This window comes from Salmo salar, chromosome 15, assembly GCF_965601325.2.
Source record: "Salmo salar chromosome 15, fSalSal1, whole genome shotgun sequence".
Taxonomy (NCBI): Eukaryota; Metazoa; Chordata; class Actinopteri; order Salmoniformes; family Salmonidae; genus Salmo; species Salmo salar.
The window spans coordinates 26,595,147-26,614,163 of NC_138305.1; the positions used below are offsets into that span (position 1 = coordinate 26,595,147).

The 19,017-nt window shown below is 47.7% G+C and overlaps 1 protein-coding gene across 2 annotated transcripts in view; it reads left to right on the plus strand.

Moving 5' to 3' along the window:
* Positions 1-19,017, plus strand: part of LOC106590864 (zinc finger protein DPF3) — a 50,007-nt gene that overhangs the window by 2,484 nt on the left and 28,506 nt on the right. For both annotated transcript variants that reach the window (XM_045695551.2, XM_045695552.2), the window contains exons 2-3: positions 13,618-13,778; positions 15,676-15,783. In XM_045695551.2, the coding sequence (XP_045551507.1) occupies positions 13,618-13,778; positions 15,676-15,783 (269 nt within the window). The remainder of the gene's footprint in view (positions 1-13,617; positions 13,779-15,675; positions 15,784-19,017) is intronic.

The window sequence follows — 19,017 nt, forward strand, 5'->3', positions numbered from 1 at the left end:
ATCACTGACAGCCTAGCAAAGCAACCAAACAGACAGTGCGGTCAACGTGTTTGTGTCCGGATGGTGCATGGGCTGAAATATGCATGTAGTTACACACAAGATGCCTTCTTGCCAATTGACTACTAAAATGTATATCTATAGATACTGTTGTTTTCACTATAGATACTGTTGTTTTCACTATAGATACTGTTGTTTTCACTATAGGTACTGTTGTTTTCACTATAGATACTGTTGTTTTCACTATAGATATTGTTCTTAGTCACTTGGCTACGTTCCTGGTTGAACCAGTGTGAAGTCAAACGAACAATAGTGAATGCAGCACTCTGTTTTATTGGCAGGCAAAATTCTACCTGGCCCAGACTATATTCTGTCTGTTTTATTGCCAGGCAATATTCTACCTGGCCCAGACTATATTCTGTCTGTTTTATAGCCAGGCTAAATTCTACCTGGCCCAGACTATATTCTGTCTGTTTTATAGGCAGGCTAAATTCTACCTGGCCCAGACTATATTCTGTCTGTTTTATAGCCAGGCTAAATTCTACCTGGCCCAGACTATATTCTGTCTGTTTTATAGGCAGGCTAAATTCTACCTGGCCCAGACTATATTCTGTCTGTTTTATTGCCAGGCGGGATTCTACCTGGCCCAGACTATATTCTGTCTGTTTTATAGGCAGGCTAAATTCTACCTGGCCCAGACTATATTCTGTCTGTTTTATTGCCAGGCGGGATTCTACCTGGCCCAGACTATATTCTGTCTGTTTTATAGGCAGGCTAAATTCTACCTGGCCCAGACTATATTCTGTCTGTTTTATAGGCAGGCTAAATTCTACCTGGCCCAGACTATATTCTGTCTGTTTTATAGGCAGGCTAAATTCTACCTGGCCCAGACTATATTCTGTCTGTTTTATTGCCAGGCGGGATTCTACCTGGCCCAGACTATATTCTGTCTGTTTTATTGCCAGGCAAAATACTACCTGGCCCAGACTATATTCTGTCTGTTTTATTGCCAGGTAAAATTCTACCTGGCCCAGACTATATTCTGTCTGTTTTATAGCCAGGCTAAGTTCTACTGGCCCAGACTATATTATATCTGTTTTATAGCCAGGCTAAATTCTACCTGTCCCAAACTATATTATTTTTCTATGGTGTTATCTACCATTTCGGAAGACTCCTCCGTAGGAAATTCAGTTAAAGCATGAAAGGAAGGACCTTTTCTCTGCAATGCATTGTATCACAGGGATGGAGAGAGTCTAGTTTTACATCGATATGAATCACATATTCAAATATATCCTCTTTGTGCCAGGCCTTGTCAAGGGAAAAGGGGATACATAGTCAGTTGGACAATTATGTCTTCTGCATTTAATCCGTTTAACCCAGAGAGGTTCAGGGGACTGCTTGTCGTTCTCCCTCGCCATCTTGGGTTTAATGTGGTTCCTATCTGATCATTGTGTTTCTATAAGAGGTGTAGGGTTTGCACTTAGCTCGTAACAACATCCCTGTTCTGTTGATAAGAGGTTTGGGACAGTGGGACGTTCATTGTTCATGGCTTGTCTCCTGCTCTCTGCATAAAACAAAACCATTTTTAAATAACTAAGAAGACTGGATATATATATATATATTACTTAAATTCATACTTAGAGAGAGAATATTGGGAGGTCCCTCAGTATGGTGATAATACCGTATGGTCCCTGGAAATTCCCACCCTATTGGATACTTTAATATATTATGGTATTAGCATTTTTAAGACAGTGATCAAATTTGAAGTTTGTTATTACTAAGGTATTATCAGTGAATAAGACTATTCTCTGACCTAAGTGAGTTAATTTATTACCATTTAATTACAGGACGCCTTAATGTTGAGCCTGTCTGGGGAAACACAAATAACAGAAAGTCTCAAGATGGTGTACCTGTTAAATCACATCATTAACAACAGGACGATAACAGCATACCTGCTAGTGCTGCTGTCTCACGTCAATAACATTTCGTCAGCATATGGCATCATCACGACACATCATCTCAGAATAAACCATTCACGTCATTCTTCTGCATTATGAATGTTATTCATATTATTCATCTTTATTTATTTATTTGATTTATTTTACCTTAGGAAGTCTTTTTGGGGGATTCAAAGATGTGTCTTTGAAAGAGAGCTGGCAACATGTCAGCAAAGGGAAACATTGCATTTGAAGCCTACATAGAACCCCCCCCCCCCCCCCCTCCACAATGCAACACAACAAAAAAAGATCATACAGAAAACAATAGTCAGAGACGATATGCTACAATGGCCTGTTTCTGCAGGGTCGCGGCGGCCCATGCACTCACTGTAAATGTGTCTCCGTGATTTGAACTGTGAGGTTGGAGGCATTTACCCATGAGGGATTGCTGGGGGCGGGCTGTGCAAGGGGGAAATGTATAGGACAAGAAGGTGTGTGTGTGTGGGGGGGGGGATGTCTGGAGGAGTGGGGACTTAGTGTGCGTGTGACCCTTTCTCTGCCTATGTGTGTGTCTGTCTTGTGTTTGTGTGTGTGGCCCTGCCCCTCTCTGCATGTTTGCGTGTCTGTATAGTATCATGTGTGTGTGTGTGTGTGTGTGTGTGTGCGCCTGGCTTACAGGAACACACTCCCCTCCTCCATTTACCATGAGAGGAAGAGGGAGCTAGAGTGATTGATGGGTGAATTACATATGTGCTTTCAGACCAACTCTAAACACTGGGGCAGCTCTCCGGCTCCCTGGCCTTTTGTGATTCCCGCTCGGTTTTTGTGAATGGCCGAGCTGGCGGGAATGTTTTCCAGGCTTTGGGAATTAGAACGGCCAAGAACATTTGGCACCCTTTCCCCTTGTATAGTGCACTTCTTTTGTCCAGGGCCCATAGGCCTCTGGTCTAAAGTAGTGCACTAAATAGGGAATAGTGTGCCATTTGGGAAACTCCATCTCTCCCTCTCTCCCAGTGTCCCTCTCCATCTCTCTATCGCTCTCCCCCTCCATCTCTCCCTCTCTCCCAATGTCCCTCTCCCCTCTCCATCACTCTATCACTCTCCCTCTCCCCTCTCCCTTGAAAAATACATTTCAAATCTCAATGAGCCCTTCCTGGTTAAATAAAGATTAAATAAACAAACAAAAAAAATCTCTATCGGTCTCCCTCGCTCTATCACTCTCCATCTCTCCCCTTTCCATCGCTCTATCACTTTCTCTCCATTCTTCTCCCTGTCTTCTCCTCCTATCTGTCTGGGTCTGGGGAAACAGTTTTCCTCCCACTTCTCCTACAAAAACTTCTCAGCTCCATCTAGCCTCCCCTAGCCTCACCTAGCCACCTAGCCACCCCAAGCCTCACCTAGCCACCTAGCCTCCCCAAGCCTCCCCTAGCCACCCCAAGCCTCACCTAGCCACCTAGCCCCCCCTAGCCACCTAGCCTCCCCTAGCCACCTAGCCCCCCCTAGCCACCTAGCCTCCCTCCCCTAGCCACCCCAAGCCTTCCCTAGCCACCTAGCCTCCCCTAGCCACCTAGCCCCCCCTAGCCACCTAGCCCCCCCTAGCCATCTAGCCACCCCAAGCCTCCCCTAGCCACCCCTAGCCTCCCCTAGCCACCTAGCCCCCTCTAGCCACCTAGCCCCCCCTAGACACCTAGCCTCCCTCCCCTAGCCACCCCAAGCCTCCCCTAGCCACCTAGCCCCCCCTAGCCACCAAGCCACCCCAAGCCTCCCCTAGCCACCTAGCCTCCCCTAGCCACCCCTAGCCTCCCATAGCCACCTAGCCCCCCCTAGCCACCCCAAGCCTCCCCTAGCCACCTAGCCTCCCCTAGCCACCCCTAGCCCCCTCTAGCCACCTAGCCCCCCCTAGACACCTAGCCACCTAGCCTCCCTCCCCTAACCACCCCAAGCCTCCCCTAGCCACCTAGCCTCCCCTAGCCTCCCCAAGCCTCCCCTAGCCACCTAGCCTCCCCTAGCCACCTAGCCCCCCCAGCCACCTAGCTGGAGGAGGATGAGGAGGGCTGGAGGAGGATGAGGAGGGCAGAGAGGGCTTTGCTGGAGGAGGGTGAGTTTAACCTCTCTTGGGTAGGGGGCAGTATTTTCACATCCGGATGAAAAGCGTGCCCAAAGTAAACTGCCTGTTACTCAGGCCCAGAAGCTAGGATATGCATATAATTGGTAGATTTGGATAGAAACACTCTAAAGTTTCTAAAACTGTTAAAATAATGTCTGTGAGTATAACAGAACTGATATGGCAGGTGAAACCCCGAGGACAACCATCCCCCCCCAAAATACATTTAAATTTCAATTAATTTGGAAGCCTTCTCCAGCCATCCTCATCCTCTTCCAACCCTCCTCATCCTCCTCCAGCCCTCCTCCTCCAACCCTGGACTGTCCTCCCTGACTGAAGTTCCTATGGCTTCCACTAGATGTCAACAGTCTTTAGAAAGAGTTTCAGGCTGGTTTTTGGAAAAATGAGCCAGAATTTATTTTTTTTCTAGGTGGCTCCCATTTTTTCTGTAGTGTTTCCAAGCGCGTGAATGAGAGCGCGTTATTTGGTATTTTCCTCCGGTAAAGACATTAACGATTCTCCGTCTTAAATTTGATCGTTTATTTACGTATTAGGGTACCTAAGGTTTAATTATAAACGTTGTTTGACTTGTTTGGAAAAGTTTATTAGTAACGTTCGGGCTTTATTTTGTATGCATTTTGATGGAGGGAAACTGGGTGGATTATTGACTGAAGCGCACCAGCTAAACTGAGTTTTTATGGATATAAAGAAGGACATTATCAAACAAAATGACCATTTGTGATGTAACTGGGACCTTTTGGAGTGCCAACAGAAGATCATCATAAGGCATTTATTATATCGCAATTTCTGACTTTCGTGTCACACCTGCCTGGTTGAAATATGTTTTTCATGGTTTTGTATGCGGGGTGCTGTCCTCAGATAATCGCATGGTGTGCTTTCGCCGTAAAGCCTTTTTGAAATCTGACACAACAGCTGGATTAACAAGAAGTTAAGCTTTATTTTGATGTATTACACTTGTGATTTTATGAAAGTTAAATATTTATAATTCTGTAGTTTGAATTTCACGCTCTGCAATTTCACCGGATGTTGACCAGGTGGAACGCTACCGTCCCACCTGCCCATAAGAAGTTTTAACCTCTTCTGATAGAGGAAGCACAAGTTATGTGAAGGAGACACGCGCAGTCATCATACACACGCACACACACACTCAGTCTGAAGATAACTGTAGAACCGGATATATACACTACATGACCAAAAATATGTGGACACCTGCTCGTCAAACATCTCATTCCAAAATCATGGGCATGAATATGGAGTTGGTCCCCCCCTTTGCTGCTACAACAGCCTCCACTCTTCTGGGAAGGCTTTCCACTAGATGTTGGAACATTGCTGTGGGGACTTGCTTCCATTTCCAGCCACGAGCATTAGTGAGGTCGGGCACTGATGTTGGGCGATTAGGCCTGGCTCATAGTCAACGTTCCAATTCATCCCAAAGGTGTTCGATGGGGTTCAGGTCAGGGCTCTGTGCAGCCCAGTGAAGTTCTTCCACACCGATCTCGACAAACCGTTTCTGTATGGACCTCGCTTTGTGCACGGGAGCGGCAGGTAGCCTAGTGGTTAGAGCGTTGGGCCAGTAACCAAAAGGTTTCTGGATCGAATCCTCGAGCTGACAAGGTAATAATCTGTCGTTCTGCCCCTGAACAAGGCAGTTAACCCACTGTTCCCCGGTGGGCCGTCATTGTAAATAAGAATTTGTTCTTAACTGACTTGCATAGTTAAATAAAGGTTTAAAAAAAATGTAATTGAGGGGGCCTCCCGGGTGGCGCAGTGGTCTAAGGCACTGCATTCTGGGTTGGAGCCCAGGCTCTGTCGCAGCCGGCCTCGACCGGGATGCCCACGGGGTGGCGCACAATTGGCCCAGCGTCCGGGTTAGGGAGGGTTTGGCCGGCAGGGATATCCTTGTCTCATCACGCACTAGCGACTCCTGTGTTGGGCCGGGCGCAGTGCACGCTGACCAGGTCGCCAGGTGTACAGTGTTTCCTCCGACACATTGGTGCGGGTTGTATGTGCCATGTGTTAAGAAGCAGTGCGGCTTGGTTGGGTTGTGTTTCGGAGGACGCATGGCTCTCGACCTTCGCCTCTCCCGAGCCCGTACGGGAGTTGCAGCGATGAACAATACTGTAACTACCAATTGGATACCATGAAATTGGGGAGAAAAAAGGGGTAAAATATATTTTTTTAAGTAATTGTAATGCTGAAACAGGAAACTGTTGCCTCAAAGTTGGAAGCCCAGAATCATCTAGAATGTCATTGTATGCTGTAGCGTTAAGATTTCCCTTCACTGGAACTAATGGGCCTATCCCGAAACATGAAAAACAGCCCCAGACCATTATTCCTCCTCCACCAAACTTTACAGTTGGGACTATGCATTGGGGCAGGTAGCGTTCTCCTGGCACTTGCCAAACCCAGATTTGTCCGTTGGACTGCCAGATGGTGAAGCGTGATTCATCACTCCAGAGAACATGTTTCCACTGCTCCAGAGTCCAATGGCAGCGAGCTTTCATTGAAATGACGTGGAAACAACATTGATTCAACCAGTGGGAGAGAGAGGGAGAGGGGAAGATGGAGAGCGGGGAAGAGGAGGGGAAACTCTTTGGCCTTTATTTCATAGACAACCTGTCCCCAACAGAATGATTCAATAGGACTGGGCTCTATAGGTTAAGTCTATAAATGAATATTCATGGTATATTCATGTTAACCTCTCATTGGAAGTGTGATACTGTTACCACTGCTTTACGCATATGGAATGTAATTAGAACGTTCGCCATCCAATGAAAAGCTTCAGGTCATGATTATTCATAGATACCTGTGAGTGGCTGGGGGGCTCTAGAGGTTGAATAGAAGAGAGAGGAGAGAGAGGTGCATTAGAATATGAAGCATGAGGGAGGAGGGACTCTGTTGGCCTCTAGGGAGAGAGAGTGGTGAATGTATTGAGACAGATGAGGGAAATGGAGAGTGAGAGACAGAGAGAGAGAGAGACACACACAGAGACAGAGACTCCTCCCTCTTGATGAGTGGCTTCTTGCTGCTGTGTAGTTCCACTGTAAACAGCATGTGAGAGTGGGTAGCAGCTAAACTAAGCTTGACTGGTTTGGACACTACTGTTTATATGAAAACATTCCACTGGCCTTTCCAATTGTCACTGAGTGTGTGTCCGTGTGTGTGTGACAATGCAATACTAACAAAGCCATTTGCACTACCCATGGCATGTTAGAATTCAGTTCAATTTAAAGGGCTTTATTGGCATGGGAAACATATGTCAACATTGCCACAGAAAGTGAAATAGATAATAAACAAAAGTGAAATTAACAGTAAACAACACACACAGAGAGACAGGCAACGAGAGGCAGATAAACTGGTTATGTCAACTTTTAACTTTGCCTAAGCTTCGTGTTTTGCGACTGAAGAGGTAACAGGGCTTGAACCAGCAAACCAACATTTACATAGCAAATGCACTCTCTCCAGTGGGGGAAACATATGTTTACATTGCCAAAGCAAATGGAATAGACAATTCTCTGTCTCGCTCTCTCTCAATTCAATTTCAATTTAAGGGCTTTATTAGCATGGGAAACATATGTTTACATTGCCAAAGCAAGTGAAATAGATAATAAACAAAAGTGAAATAAATTATAAAAAATGAATAGTAACCATTACACTCACAAAAGTTCCAAAAGAAAAAAGACATTTCAAATTTCATATTATGTGCAAATAGTTGAAGTACAAAAGAGAAAATAAATGTAAAAATAAATAGGCATAAATATGGGTTGTATTTACAATGGTGTTTGTTCTTCACTTGTTTACATTTTCTTGTGGTAACAGGTCATAAATATTGCTGCTGTGATGGCACACTGTGGTATTTCACCCAGTAGATATGGGAGTTTATCAAAATTGGATTTGTTTTAAAAATCTTTGTGGTTCTGTGTAATCTGAGGGAAATATGTGTCTCTAATATGGTCATGCATTTGGCAGGAGGTTAGGAAGTGCAGCTCAGTTTACACCTCATTTTGTGGGCAGTGTGCACATAGGCAGACCTGGCTCTCAAGAGAAGACAGGCTATGGCGGCCCCTCTCAATAGCAAGGCTATGCTCACTGAGTCTGTACATAGTCAAAGCTTTCCTTAAGTTTGGGTCAGTCACAGTGGTCGGGTATTCTGTCACTGTCTACTCTCTGTTTAGGGCCACATAGCATTCTAGTTTGCTATGTTTTTTTTCTTCGTTTTTTTCCCCCAATGTGTCAAGTAATTATCTTTTTGTTTTCTCATATTGTGTTGCTGTCCTCGGGCTCCCTCCTGCTGGTATTATAGTTGAAGTGTTTCCAGTCTCAACAGGAACAGGAAGCTACTTCTCTCTCTCTGGAGACTCACAGGTTCTATCAGGAAACTCTCTCTGAGAGGAAAAGGGTTTCTGTAACATGATAAACTTACATAAGCAACAGATCAACCATTCAAACCGTAATGGACACAGAGAGGCACATGGCTTAGAGCAAAATGTTCTGATGTTCGAGATCTGTGCGTGTGTGTGTGTGTGCGTGTGTCTGCGTGTGTGTATGTTTGGATTATAGGACACTTTTTATCCCACATCTTTAAAGGCATACCGTGATAATCCCACTCTCTCCCTCTCTCTCACACACACACACACACACACACACTCAAGTGGAGTGTGGTGTGGTGTGCTCCTCTGTAGCTGGGCCTAGCTGTACATACTAGCTGTACATCCTATCTGTACATCCAAGCTCCTAGCTGTACATCCTAGCTGTACATCCTAGCTGTACATCCTAGCTCCTAGCTGTACATCCTAGCTGTACATCCTAGCTCCTAGCTGTACATCCTAGCTGTACATCCTATCTGAACATCCTTATGTAATGGTGTAGAGAAACCTGAGGGAAGGAACACACACTCTCCTTGGTAGGAGTGGGACAGAAATATCCAGAGAATACGGCAGGACAGAGACAGACAGAGGCAGAGAAAGAAACAGAGGCAGAGGCAGAGGTAGAGGCAGAGACAGATGTCGGTAGGGGAAGAGAGAGCCTTGAATGGGAAAGGGAGGAGCTTGGTATAGAAAGGGAGGAGCTTGGTATAGAAAGGGAGGAGACCTATTAAGAATCAGTCAAGTAAAATCTATTCATTAGGCCCTAATCTATGGATTTCACATTATTGGGAATGCAGATATGCATCTGTTGGTCACAGATACCTTTAAAAAAAAAGGTAGGGGGGCCTCCCGAGTAGCACCTTGGTCGAAGCCACTGCATCACAGTGATAAGGCGCCACTACAGCCTTGGGTTTGATCACAGGCTGTGTCACAGACAACTGTGACCGGAAGACCCATGGGGGCGGCGCACAATTGGCCCAACTTCGTCCGGGTTAGGGGAGGGTTCGGCCGGGGGGGGCTTTACTTGGCTCATCGCGCTCTAGCGTCTCATTGTGACGGGCCGGGCACCTGCAGGCTGACCTCGGTCATCAGGTGAATAGTGTTTCCTCCAACACATTGGTGCGGCTGGCTTCCAGGTTAAGCGGGCGGGTGTTAAAGGAGCGCGGTTTGGTGGGTCATGTTTCAGAGGATGCATGACTAGACCTTCGCCTCTCCCGAGCCCGTTGGGGAGTTGCAGCGATGAGACAAGATCGAAATTGGGGAGAAAAAAGGGGGTTAAAAAAATATATAATTTTAAAAAAGGAGAGCAGGTCCCAATGTGGATCCCTGTGGTACACCTTTATGTACTTCAAGAAATTCTGACTTAACCCCACCAATCACGATGGCCTGAGTTCTGTCACTAAATTAATGATGAAACCATGAACAGGCGTCAGAGCTCAGGCCTATCGAGGTCAATTTATTTAGTTAAACCACTGTAATGTTTCTGGCAGTAATCCTGCATACCAACCTGACAGAAATCTACTGGTCATATTGGATGGCAGAAAGAGAGAGATGGGCATGATAAAGAAAGGAAGGAGGGGGAGAGAGAGGGAGAGGTAGTGAGAGACAGATTAGGAGGGAGAGGTAGTGAGAGACAGATTAGGAGGGAGAGGTAGTGAGAGACAGATTAGGAGGGAGAGGTAGTGAGAGACAGATTAGGAGGGAGAGGTAGTGAGAGACAGATTAGGAGAGAGGGAGAGGTAGTGATAGACAGATTAGGAGAGAGGGAGAGGTAGTGATAGACAGATTAGGAGAGAGAGGGAGAGGTAGTGAGAGACAGATTAGGAGAGACAGGGAGAGGTAGTGAGAGACAGATTAGGAGAGACAGGGAGAGGTAGTGAGAGACAGATTAGGAGAGAGAAGAGATGAAGAGAGAAAGGGAACAGGGAAGAGGGAGAGAGAGCTAGGTAGGACACATCTGTCTGGCTGTATGGCCAGTAATGGTCCTCCTGTCAGTAATGGTCCTCCTGGCCAGTAATGGTCCTCCTGCCAGTAATGGTCCTCCTGGTAATAATGATCCTCCTGGATGGTCCTGGTAGTAATGGTCCTGGTAGTGATGGTCCTCCTGCCAGTTATGGTCCTCCTGCCAGTTATGGTCCTCCTGCCAGTAATGGTCCTCCTGCCAGTAATGGTCCTCCTGCCAGTAATGGTCCTCCTGCCAGTAATGGTCATGGTCCTCCTGCCAGTCACGGTCCTCCTGCCAGTAATGGTCCTCCTGCCAGTAATGGTCCTCCTGCCAGTAATGGTCCTCCTGCTAGTAATGGTAGTAATGGTCCTCCTGCCAGTAATTGTCCTCCTGCCAGTAATGGTCCTCCTGGCAGGAATCCTGATTTCCAACCAACATGTAACAATGTTTAGCTGGTCAGATCCCAGTGATATCCTGTCAATGGTAAGATCTTTGGTAAATGTAAAGGGTATGTCTGTGTTAAGCTTTAGGCCTTATCTTCAGCCCAACAACGCACGGCAAGCGGTACCGGAGCGCCAAGTCTAGGTCCAAGAGGCTTCTAAACAGCTTCTACCCCCAAGCCATAAGACTCCTGAACATCTAATCAAATGGCTACCCAGACTATTTACATTGCCCCCCCTCTTTTACTCTGCTGCTACTCTGTTATTATCTATGCACTTTAATAACTCTATCTACATGTACATATTACCTCAACTACCTCGACTAACTGGTGCCCCTGCACATTGACTCTGTACCGGTACCCCCCTGTATATAGCCCCACTATTGTTATTTTACTGCTGCTCTTTAATAATTTGTAACTTTTTTTTTTGTATTTTTCTTAAAATTGCCAATTTTGGTTAAAGTCTTGTAATTAAGCATTTCACTGTAAGGTCAACCTACACCTGTTGTATTCGGCCGTATGTGACAAATAAAATTGGATTTGATGTACGTAACCTTGTGTAAAGATGTAGATATACTGTCGGCCATTATAAAGGTATACATTTATTGGACAAAGAGTTTTTCCTAACCACTGAACCTGAACAGGGAAAAATAATCTGGGCCCTGTAGTTATTTACAGGTGTTTTAATACCAACACGTACTGTGGCATGATACCTTTTTTTTACACATGCCCTTGTCATTCTGTCAGTCTTACTAATTATACTACCGCTGTTTCTAGGGTGGAAGCCATTTATTTTCTAAGAGTGACAGCAGCGCATTGCTAAGTAACAACGTGAACATGAATTGCATTATAATGACACCATATGTGTTCTACAATCTTGAGGACAACGATGGCTGTCTCTCCGCTAACGGGATTCTAAATCTTAATACTGTTCCTCCTGCATTTGCTTCCTGAACGGGGATGTCAACACAAAAGCGGCTATTGTCCCAGTTAAAACAATATCATTAAACGATGCTTGTTATTGTGTACATTAAACTCTTTCAGTTAGATAACACAGCAGTAAATCCACATTCATAATACACTTCAGTCTGTTCATAACTTCTTCTCTGTGTGTTTGGTGTTTTTATAGGTGTTTTACCTGCTTGTCTTATCTGGGATGATTAAGATTGATTCATTTATTGATAGGTGGCTTGTCAGTTAGGAGACGTTATTCTCTTCTTTAATCTCGATAATAGCATAAGAAAAAAAAAAGCTTGTTTAAACAACCGATCATAGATTGATCTGCTCAGAAACCGTCGTGGTCTGTATTCACTGCAGGCACACGGTCTATACATACACATTTTGTGATTATTGGTCAATGTTGCGACTGCCCCTAACCCTCTCAGCTCCATGGCAGATATGTAGAATTGCAGGAAATTAGCTTTAAAACTGCAAACTCCCTCTCTCCTTCCCATTCTCCTTCCCTCTCTCCTTCCCTCTCTCCTTCCCTCTCTCCTTCCATATCTCCTTCCCTATCTCCTTCCCTATATCAGAACACTGCTCGTCTTTGTACCCTGGTTGAAACTACAGCTTGTCCTCTTTGTCCAGTCTGGCATTCCTCACATAGCGATCTGTGTATCTTCTGGGGGGAGGGAGGGAGGGACCGAGGGAGGGAGGGACCGAGGGAGGGAGGGAGGGAGTGAGGGAGAACATCAGATCTAATGTCGACTGAGATCTACCCTGGGAGAGACACTCTAGACCCTCTCACCGGCTCACCTTCCCCCTTAGCCCTGGTTGTGGTAAAGGGTGGTGTTGGTAATTCTGTTGGTGTGCCATTGGCACAAACAGAGCAAGGTTTGAAATCATAAACAGTGCTTTCCAAGTTGTGGCTGAACTCTGACCTTTAGTGTGAATATGTGGCACACAAGCAGAGCGAGAGCGCGAGAGCGAGAGCGCGCGAGAGAGAGAGAGAGAGATTAGAATGCTATTTGGCACTAAACGGAGAGTAGACAGTGGCAGAATACCTGACCACTGTGACTGACCCAAAATGAAGCAAAGCTTTAACTATGTACAGACTCAGTGAGCATAGCCTTGCTATTGAGAGGGGCCGCCGTAGGCAGACCAGACCTGGCTCTCTTTTGTACTTGAACTATTTGCACATATGACATTTGAAATGTGTTTATTCTTTTGGAACTTTTGTGAGTGTAATGGTTACTGTTTTTTTTTGAATAATTTTTTTTATAATTTATTTAACTTTTGTTTATTACCTATTTCACTTGCTTTGGAAATGTAAACATATGTTTCCCATGCTAATAAAGCCCTTAAATTGAAATTGAATTGAGAGAGAGCGAGCGAGACAGAGAATTGTCTATTCCATTTGCTTTGGCAATGTAAACATATATTTCCCCCACTGGAGAGAGTGCATTTGCTATGTAAATGTTGGTTTGCTGGTTCAAGCCCTGTTACCTGTTCAGTCGCAAAACACGAAGCTTAGGCAAAGTTAAAAGTTGACATAACCAGTTTATCTGCCTCTCGTTGCCTGTCTCTCTGTGCCTGATACGCTAGGTTGTATTATAAACTGGGTGGTTCGAGCCCTGAAAGCTGATTGGCTGAGAGCCGTGGTATATCAGACCGAATACTGCTCTGGTAACCAGATTAAAATAGCAATAAGGCACCTCGGGGATTTGTGGCTGTATCCACACCTTCTCGTGCTTTATTGCTTACATATAAGCTAGTATATTAATCTGCCACTTGTCGCTTGTCTATGTGCCTGATTGGATAGGTTGTAATACAACTCGTATGCTAATCAGCCTCATGTGTTTTTAAAGGCTAGGTGACCAGTTCTACCGGGAGGCCATAGAACACTGTCGCAGCTATAACGCACGTCTGTGTGCCGAGCGGTCGGTCCGCATGCCCTTCCTGGACAACCAAACCGGCGTGGCCCAGAACAACTGCTACATCTGGATGGAACAGCGCCACCGTGAGCCAGGTGGGTGTACTGCAGGGCAGGGGAGAAAAATGGCACACACACACACACACACACAGACGCAGACACACACACACAAAGTCAGAATAAATAGATATAATGAAAGCCGGCAGGCCACAAAGTATAGGGTGTGGTCCCAGGGCCCAGTGTGCTAGATTAAGGGAGAGGCTATTGGCACAGTATGCTAGATTAACCCTGCTGTTGTGTTCGTTTCATGTTAATTAATTCTGTGTTCCCAGTCCAAAATGACCGCCCCATTATAGCTGATTATAAATCCACAATAATACATATATTATCACCTAATGTTGTGCTAGATCTTTTTATCAACTTAAGTTATTCTGAACATTACAAGTTTTGAACTTCTATTTGCTATTTATGGCCTGTAGGCCTCATTGACCTGAGCTCATACAACTCGTTTTTGAGTAAAAGAAAAAGCATAATGTATGGTTTATTTTGACTATAACAAATACTCAGATGAAACATAGTGTGCTATTTATCACAGACTACTTCACTGTCAGTTTCCTGGCCTCTCTCCTCCTCACCGGTGTCATGATCAAAGATATGATCAATAGCCTCATGTACAGTATATCGTTTGGTCATTGTGCTGCCACAGAATGAATTGTGAGCAAGGCTTCAAAAAAGCTTTATATACCAGAGCTGCAAGAAAGGTTCTATATATATTATTGAAACAATGTTGCGATTGTTTGTGAGAACGCCAACAGGTGTGGTTCCCGTGGGGGAAAGATTCTATTGGGGAAAGGTTCCCATGGGCGTTGCCATGGAAGCCAAGACGGGGAGTGAGGTGTGTGTGTGTGTGTGTGTGTGTGTGTGTGTGTGTGTGTGTGTGTGTGTGTGTGTGTGTGTGTGTGTGTGTGTGTGTGTGTGTGTGTGTGTGTGTGTGTGTGTGTGTGTGTGTGTGTGTGTGTGTGTGTGTGTGCGCTCAAACACACATGCATGTGTGGGTCTGGGAGAGGAAGTGTGTCCATCTGATGAATGGGCATGTTTCTGAACTCAATTTTATACACTAATTGTAGTCTCACCCATTCATTTCTAATGACCGGTCATTTTTGACACCACAAGTGTACAAAAGTTAAATAAAACATCCAAAATGTAATGAAAATCATCAAAATGTATTTTGTGTGTGCAGATGCCCTGTGTGGACAAAGTCATGGAACCTTATGACAATCAGATTAAATGAACTACATTTATCAGAGAGAAAACTTGTAAATCGGTCCAATTCGACCAGAACACAACAGGAGGATTAAGGGAGAGGCTATTGGCCCAGCATGCTAGATAAAGGGAGAGGCTATTGGCCCAGCATGCTAGATAAAGGGAGAGGCTATTGGCCCAGCATGCTAGATAAAGGGAGAGGCTATTGGCCCAGCATGCTAGATAAAGGGAGAGGCTATTGGCCCAGCATGATAGATTAAGGGAGAGGCTATTGGTGTCCAGCTCTTAATAAACACCATATTGTTCCCTCTGGCTCAATGGACGGCTGGCCATCTGCAGACTGTAAAGAGACGCCTGCTAGGCCTCCTGGGTCTCAGGTCAAATCAGGAAGCAGGAATGCAATGGACAGGGTACTAAGGAGTTATTTCAGTGTATAAAGTCAATGGACAGGGTACTAAGGAGTTATTTCAGTGTATAAAGTCAATGGACAAGGTACTAAGGAGTTATTTCAGTGTATAAAGTCAATGGACAGGGTACTAAGGAGTTATTTCAGTGTATAAAGTCAATGGACAGGGTACTAAGGAGTTATTTCAGTGTATAAAGTCAATGGACAGGGTACTAAGGAGTTATTTCAGTGTATAAAGTCAATGGACAGGGTACTAAGGAGGCTATCTGGAGGTTATTTCAGTGAGGTGTATGTTTTTTGTTCTGACGTGTGTGTGTGTGTTAGGTGTGGCTGCTGGACAGATGTATACGTACCCTGCACGGTGTTGGAGGAAGAAGAGGAGGCTCCACCCCCCTATGGACCCTCAGCTACGCCTCTGTGAACTACGACTGGGTAAGAATTTAACACCTCTCTCTCTCTCTCTCTCTCTCTCTCTCTCTCTCTCTCTGTCTCTCTCTCTTTCCCCCCTCGCTCCCTCTCTCTCTCTCCATCCCTCTCACTCTCTCCCTCTTTCCTCTCTCTCCATCTCTCTCCCTCCCTCGCTCTCTCTCCATCTCTCTCCCACCCTCGCTCCCTCTCCATCTCTCCCTTGCTCTCTCTCTCTCTCTCTCTCTCTCCCTCGCTCCCTATCATCTCTCTCTCCCTCCCTCCCTCGCTCCCTCTCTGTTTCTCTCTTTCCTCTCTCTCTCTCCCCCTCTCCGTCTCTCTTTCTCATCCCTCTCTCTCTCTCTTGCTCCCTCTCTCTCTCCATCCCTCTCCGTCTCTCTCCCTCCCTTGCTCCCTCTCCGTCTCTCTTTCTTCCCTCTCTGCTCTCACTCCCTCTCTCCCTCCCTCGCTCGCTCCCTCCCTCCCATCTCTCTCTCCCTCCCTCGCATCTCTCACCCCTCCCTCGCTCGCTCCCTCTCAGTCTCTCTCTCTCCCTCCCTCTCCGTCTCGCTCTCCCTCTCCGTCTCTCTCTCTCCATCTCTCTCCCTCCCTCGCTCCCTCTCCATCTCTATCTCCCTCCCTCCCTCGCTCGCTCGCGTCCGTCTCTCTCTCTATATCCCTCTCCGTCTCTCTCTCCCTCCCTATCCGTCTCTCTCTCCCTCCCTATGCGTCTCTCTCTCTCCATCCCTATCCGTCTCTCTCTCTCTCCATCCCTATCCGTCTCTCTCTCTCTCTCTCTCCATCCCTCTCCGTCTCTCTCTCTCTCCATCCGTCTCCGTCTCTCTCTCTCGCCATCCGTCTCTCTCTCTCTCCATCCCTCTCCGTCTCTCTCTCTCTCCATCCGTCTCTTCTCTCTCCATCCCTCTCCGTCTCTCTCTCTCTCCATCCCTCTCCGTCTCTCTCTCTCTCCATCCCTCTCCGTCTCTCTCTCTCTCCATCTCTCTCCGTCTCTCTCTCTCCATCCCTCTCCGTCTCTCTCTCGCTCCCTCGCTCCCTCTCCGTCTCTCTCTCTCTCCCTCACTCCCTCTCCGTCTCTCTCTCTCCATCCCTATCCGTCTCTCGCTCCATCCCTATCCGTCTCTCTCTCTCTCCATCCCTCTCCGTCTCTCTCTCTCTCATCCCTCTCCGTCTCTCTCTCTCTCCATCCCTCTCCGTCTCTCTCTCTCTCCATCCCTCTCCGTCTCTCTCTCTCTCCTCACCTCTCCCGTCTCTCTCTCTCTCCATCCACTCCCTCTCCTCTCTCTCTCCATCCCTCTCGTCTCTCTCTCTCTCTCCATCCCACTCACGTCTCTCTCTCTCTCTCATCCTCCTCTCGTCTCTCGCTCTCTCTCCATCCCTCTCCCTCTCTCTCTCTCTCCATCCCTCTCCGTCTCTCGTCTCTCTCTCTCATCCTCTCCGTCTCTCTCTCGCTCCTCTCTCCTCTCGTCTCTCTCTCTCTCCATCCCTCTCCGTCACTCTCTCTCTCCATCCCTCTCCGTCTCTCTCTCTCTCATCCTCTCCGTCTCTCTCTCTCTCCATTCCTCTCCGTCCTCTCTCTCTCTCTCTCTCTCGCATCTCCTCTCCGTCTCTCTCTCTCTCTCTCCTCCCTCTCCGTCTCTATCGCTCTCTCCATCCCTCACTCTCTCATCTCTCTCTTCTCCATCCCTCTCCGACTCTCTCTCTCTCCATCTCTCTCCGTCTCTCTCTCTCCATCCTCTCCGTCTCTCTCTCGCTCCCTCTCTCTCTCTGTCTCTCTCTCTCCCTCGCTCCTCTCCGTCTCTCTCTCTCTCTCCCTCCCTCTCCAGCTCTCTCTCTCTCTCCCTTGCTCCCTCTCCGTCTCTCTCTCTCGCTCCTCTCGCTCCTCTCTCCGTCTCTCTCTCCCTCGCTCCCTCTCCGTCTCTCTCTCTCTCTCTCCCTCGCTCCTCTCCGTCTCTCTCTCTCTCTCCCTCGCTCCCTCTCCGTCTCTCTCTCTCTCTCCCTCGCTCCGTCTCCGTCTCTCTCCTCCCTCCGCTCCCTCTCCGTCTCTCTCTCTCTCTCTCCCTCGCTCCCTCTCCGTCTCTCTCTCTCTCTCCCTCGCTCCCTCTCTCGTCTCTCTCTCTCCCTCCCTCGCTCCCTCTCCGTCTCTCTCTCTCTCTCCCTCGCTCCCTCTCCGTCTCTCTCTCTCCCTCCCTCGCTCCCTCTTCCGTCTCTCTCTCTCTCCCTCGCTCCCTCTCCGTCTCTCTCTCATCGCTCCCTCGCTCCATCTCCGTCTCTCTCTCTCCCTCCCTCGCTCCCTCTCCGTTTCTCTCTCTCCCTCCCTGACTCCCTCTCCGTCTCGCTCTCCTCTCACCCCCCCTCCCTCCCTCTCGTTTCTCTCTCTCTCCCTCCCTCTCCATCTCTCTCTCCCTCCCTCTCCGTCTCTCTCTCCCTCCTATCGTCTCTCTCTCCCTCCCTATCCGTCTCTCTCTCTCCATCCCTCTCCGTCTCTCTCTCTCCCTCCCTCGCTCCCTCTCCGTCTCTCTCTCTCCCTCGCTCCCTCTCCGTCTCTCTCTCTCTCTCTCCTCGCTCCCTCTCCGTCTCTCTCTCTCCCTCCCTCGCTCCCTCTCCGTCTCTCTCTCTCTCTCGCTCTCTCCGTCTCTCTCTCTCTCTCCCTCGCTCCCTCTCCGTCTCTCTCTCTCTCCCTCCCTGACTCCCTCTCCGTCTCGCTCTCTCTCTCTCTCCTCCCTCGCTCCCTCTCCGTTCTCTCTCTCTCCTCCTCTCCTCTCTCTCTCCCTCTATCCGTCTCTCTCTCCTCCCTCCGCTCTCCCTCTCCTCTCCTCTCTCTCTCTCTCCCTCCCTCGCTCCCTCTCCGTCTCTCTCTCTCTCTCCCTCGCTCCCTCTCCATCTCTCTCTCCTCCCTATCCGTCTCTCTCTCCCTCCCTATCCGTCTCTCTCTCTCCATCCCTCTCCGTCTCTCTCTCTCTCCCTCCCTCGCTCCCTCTCCGTCTCTCTCTCTCTCTCCCTCGCTCCCTCTCCGTCTCTCTCTCCCTCCCTCGCTCCCTCTCCGTTTCTCTCTCTCCCTCCCTGACTCCCTCTCCGTCTCGCTCTCTCTCTCTCTCCCTCCCTCGCTCCCTCTCCGTTTCTCTCTCTCTCCCTCCCTCCCCATCTCTCTCTCCCTCCCTCCCCATCTCTCTCTCCCTCCCTCGCTCGCTCGCTCCGTCTCTCTCTCTCCATCCCTCTCCGTCTCTCTCTCCCTCCCTATCC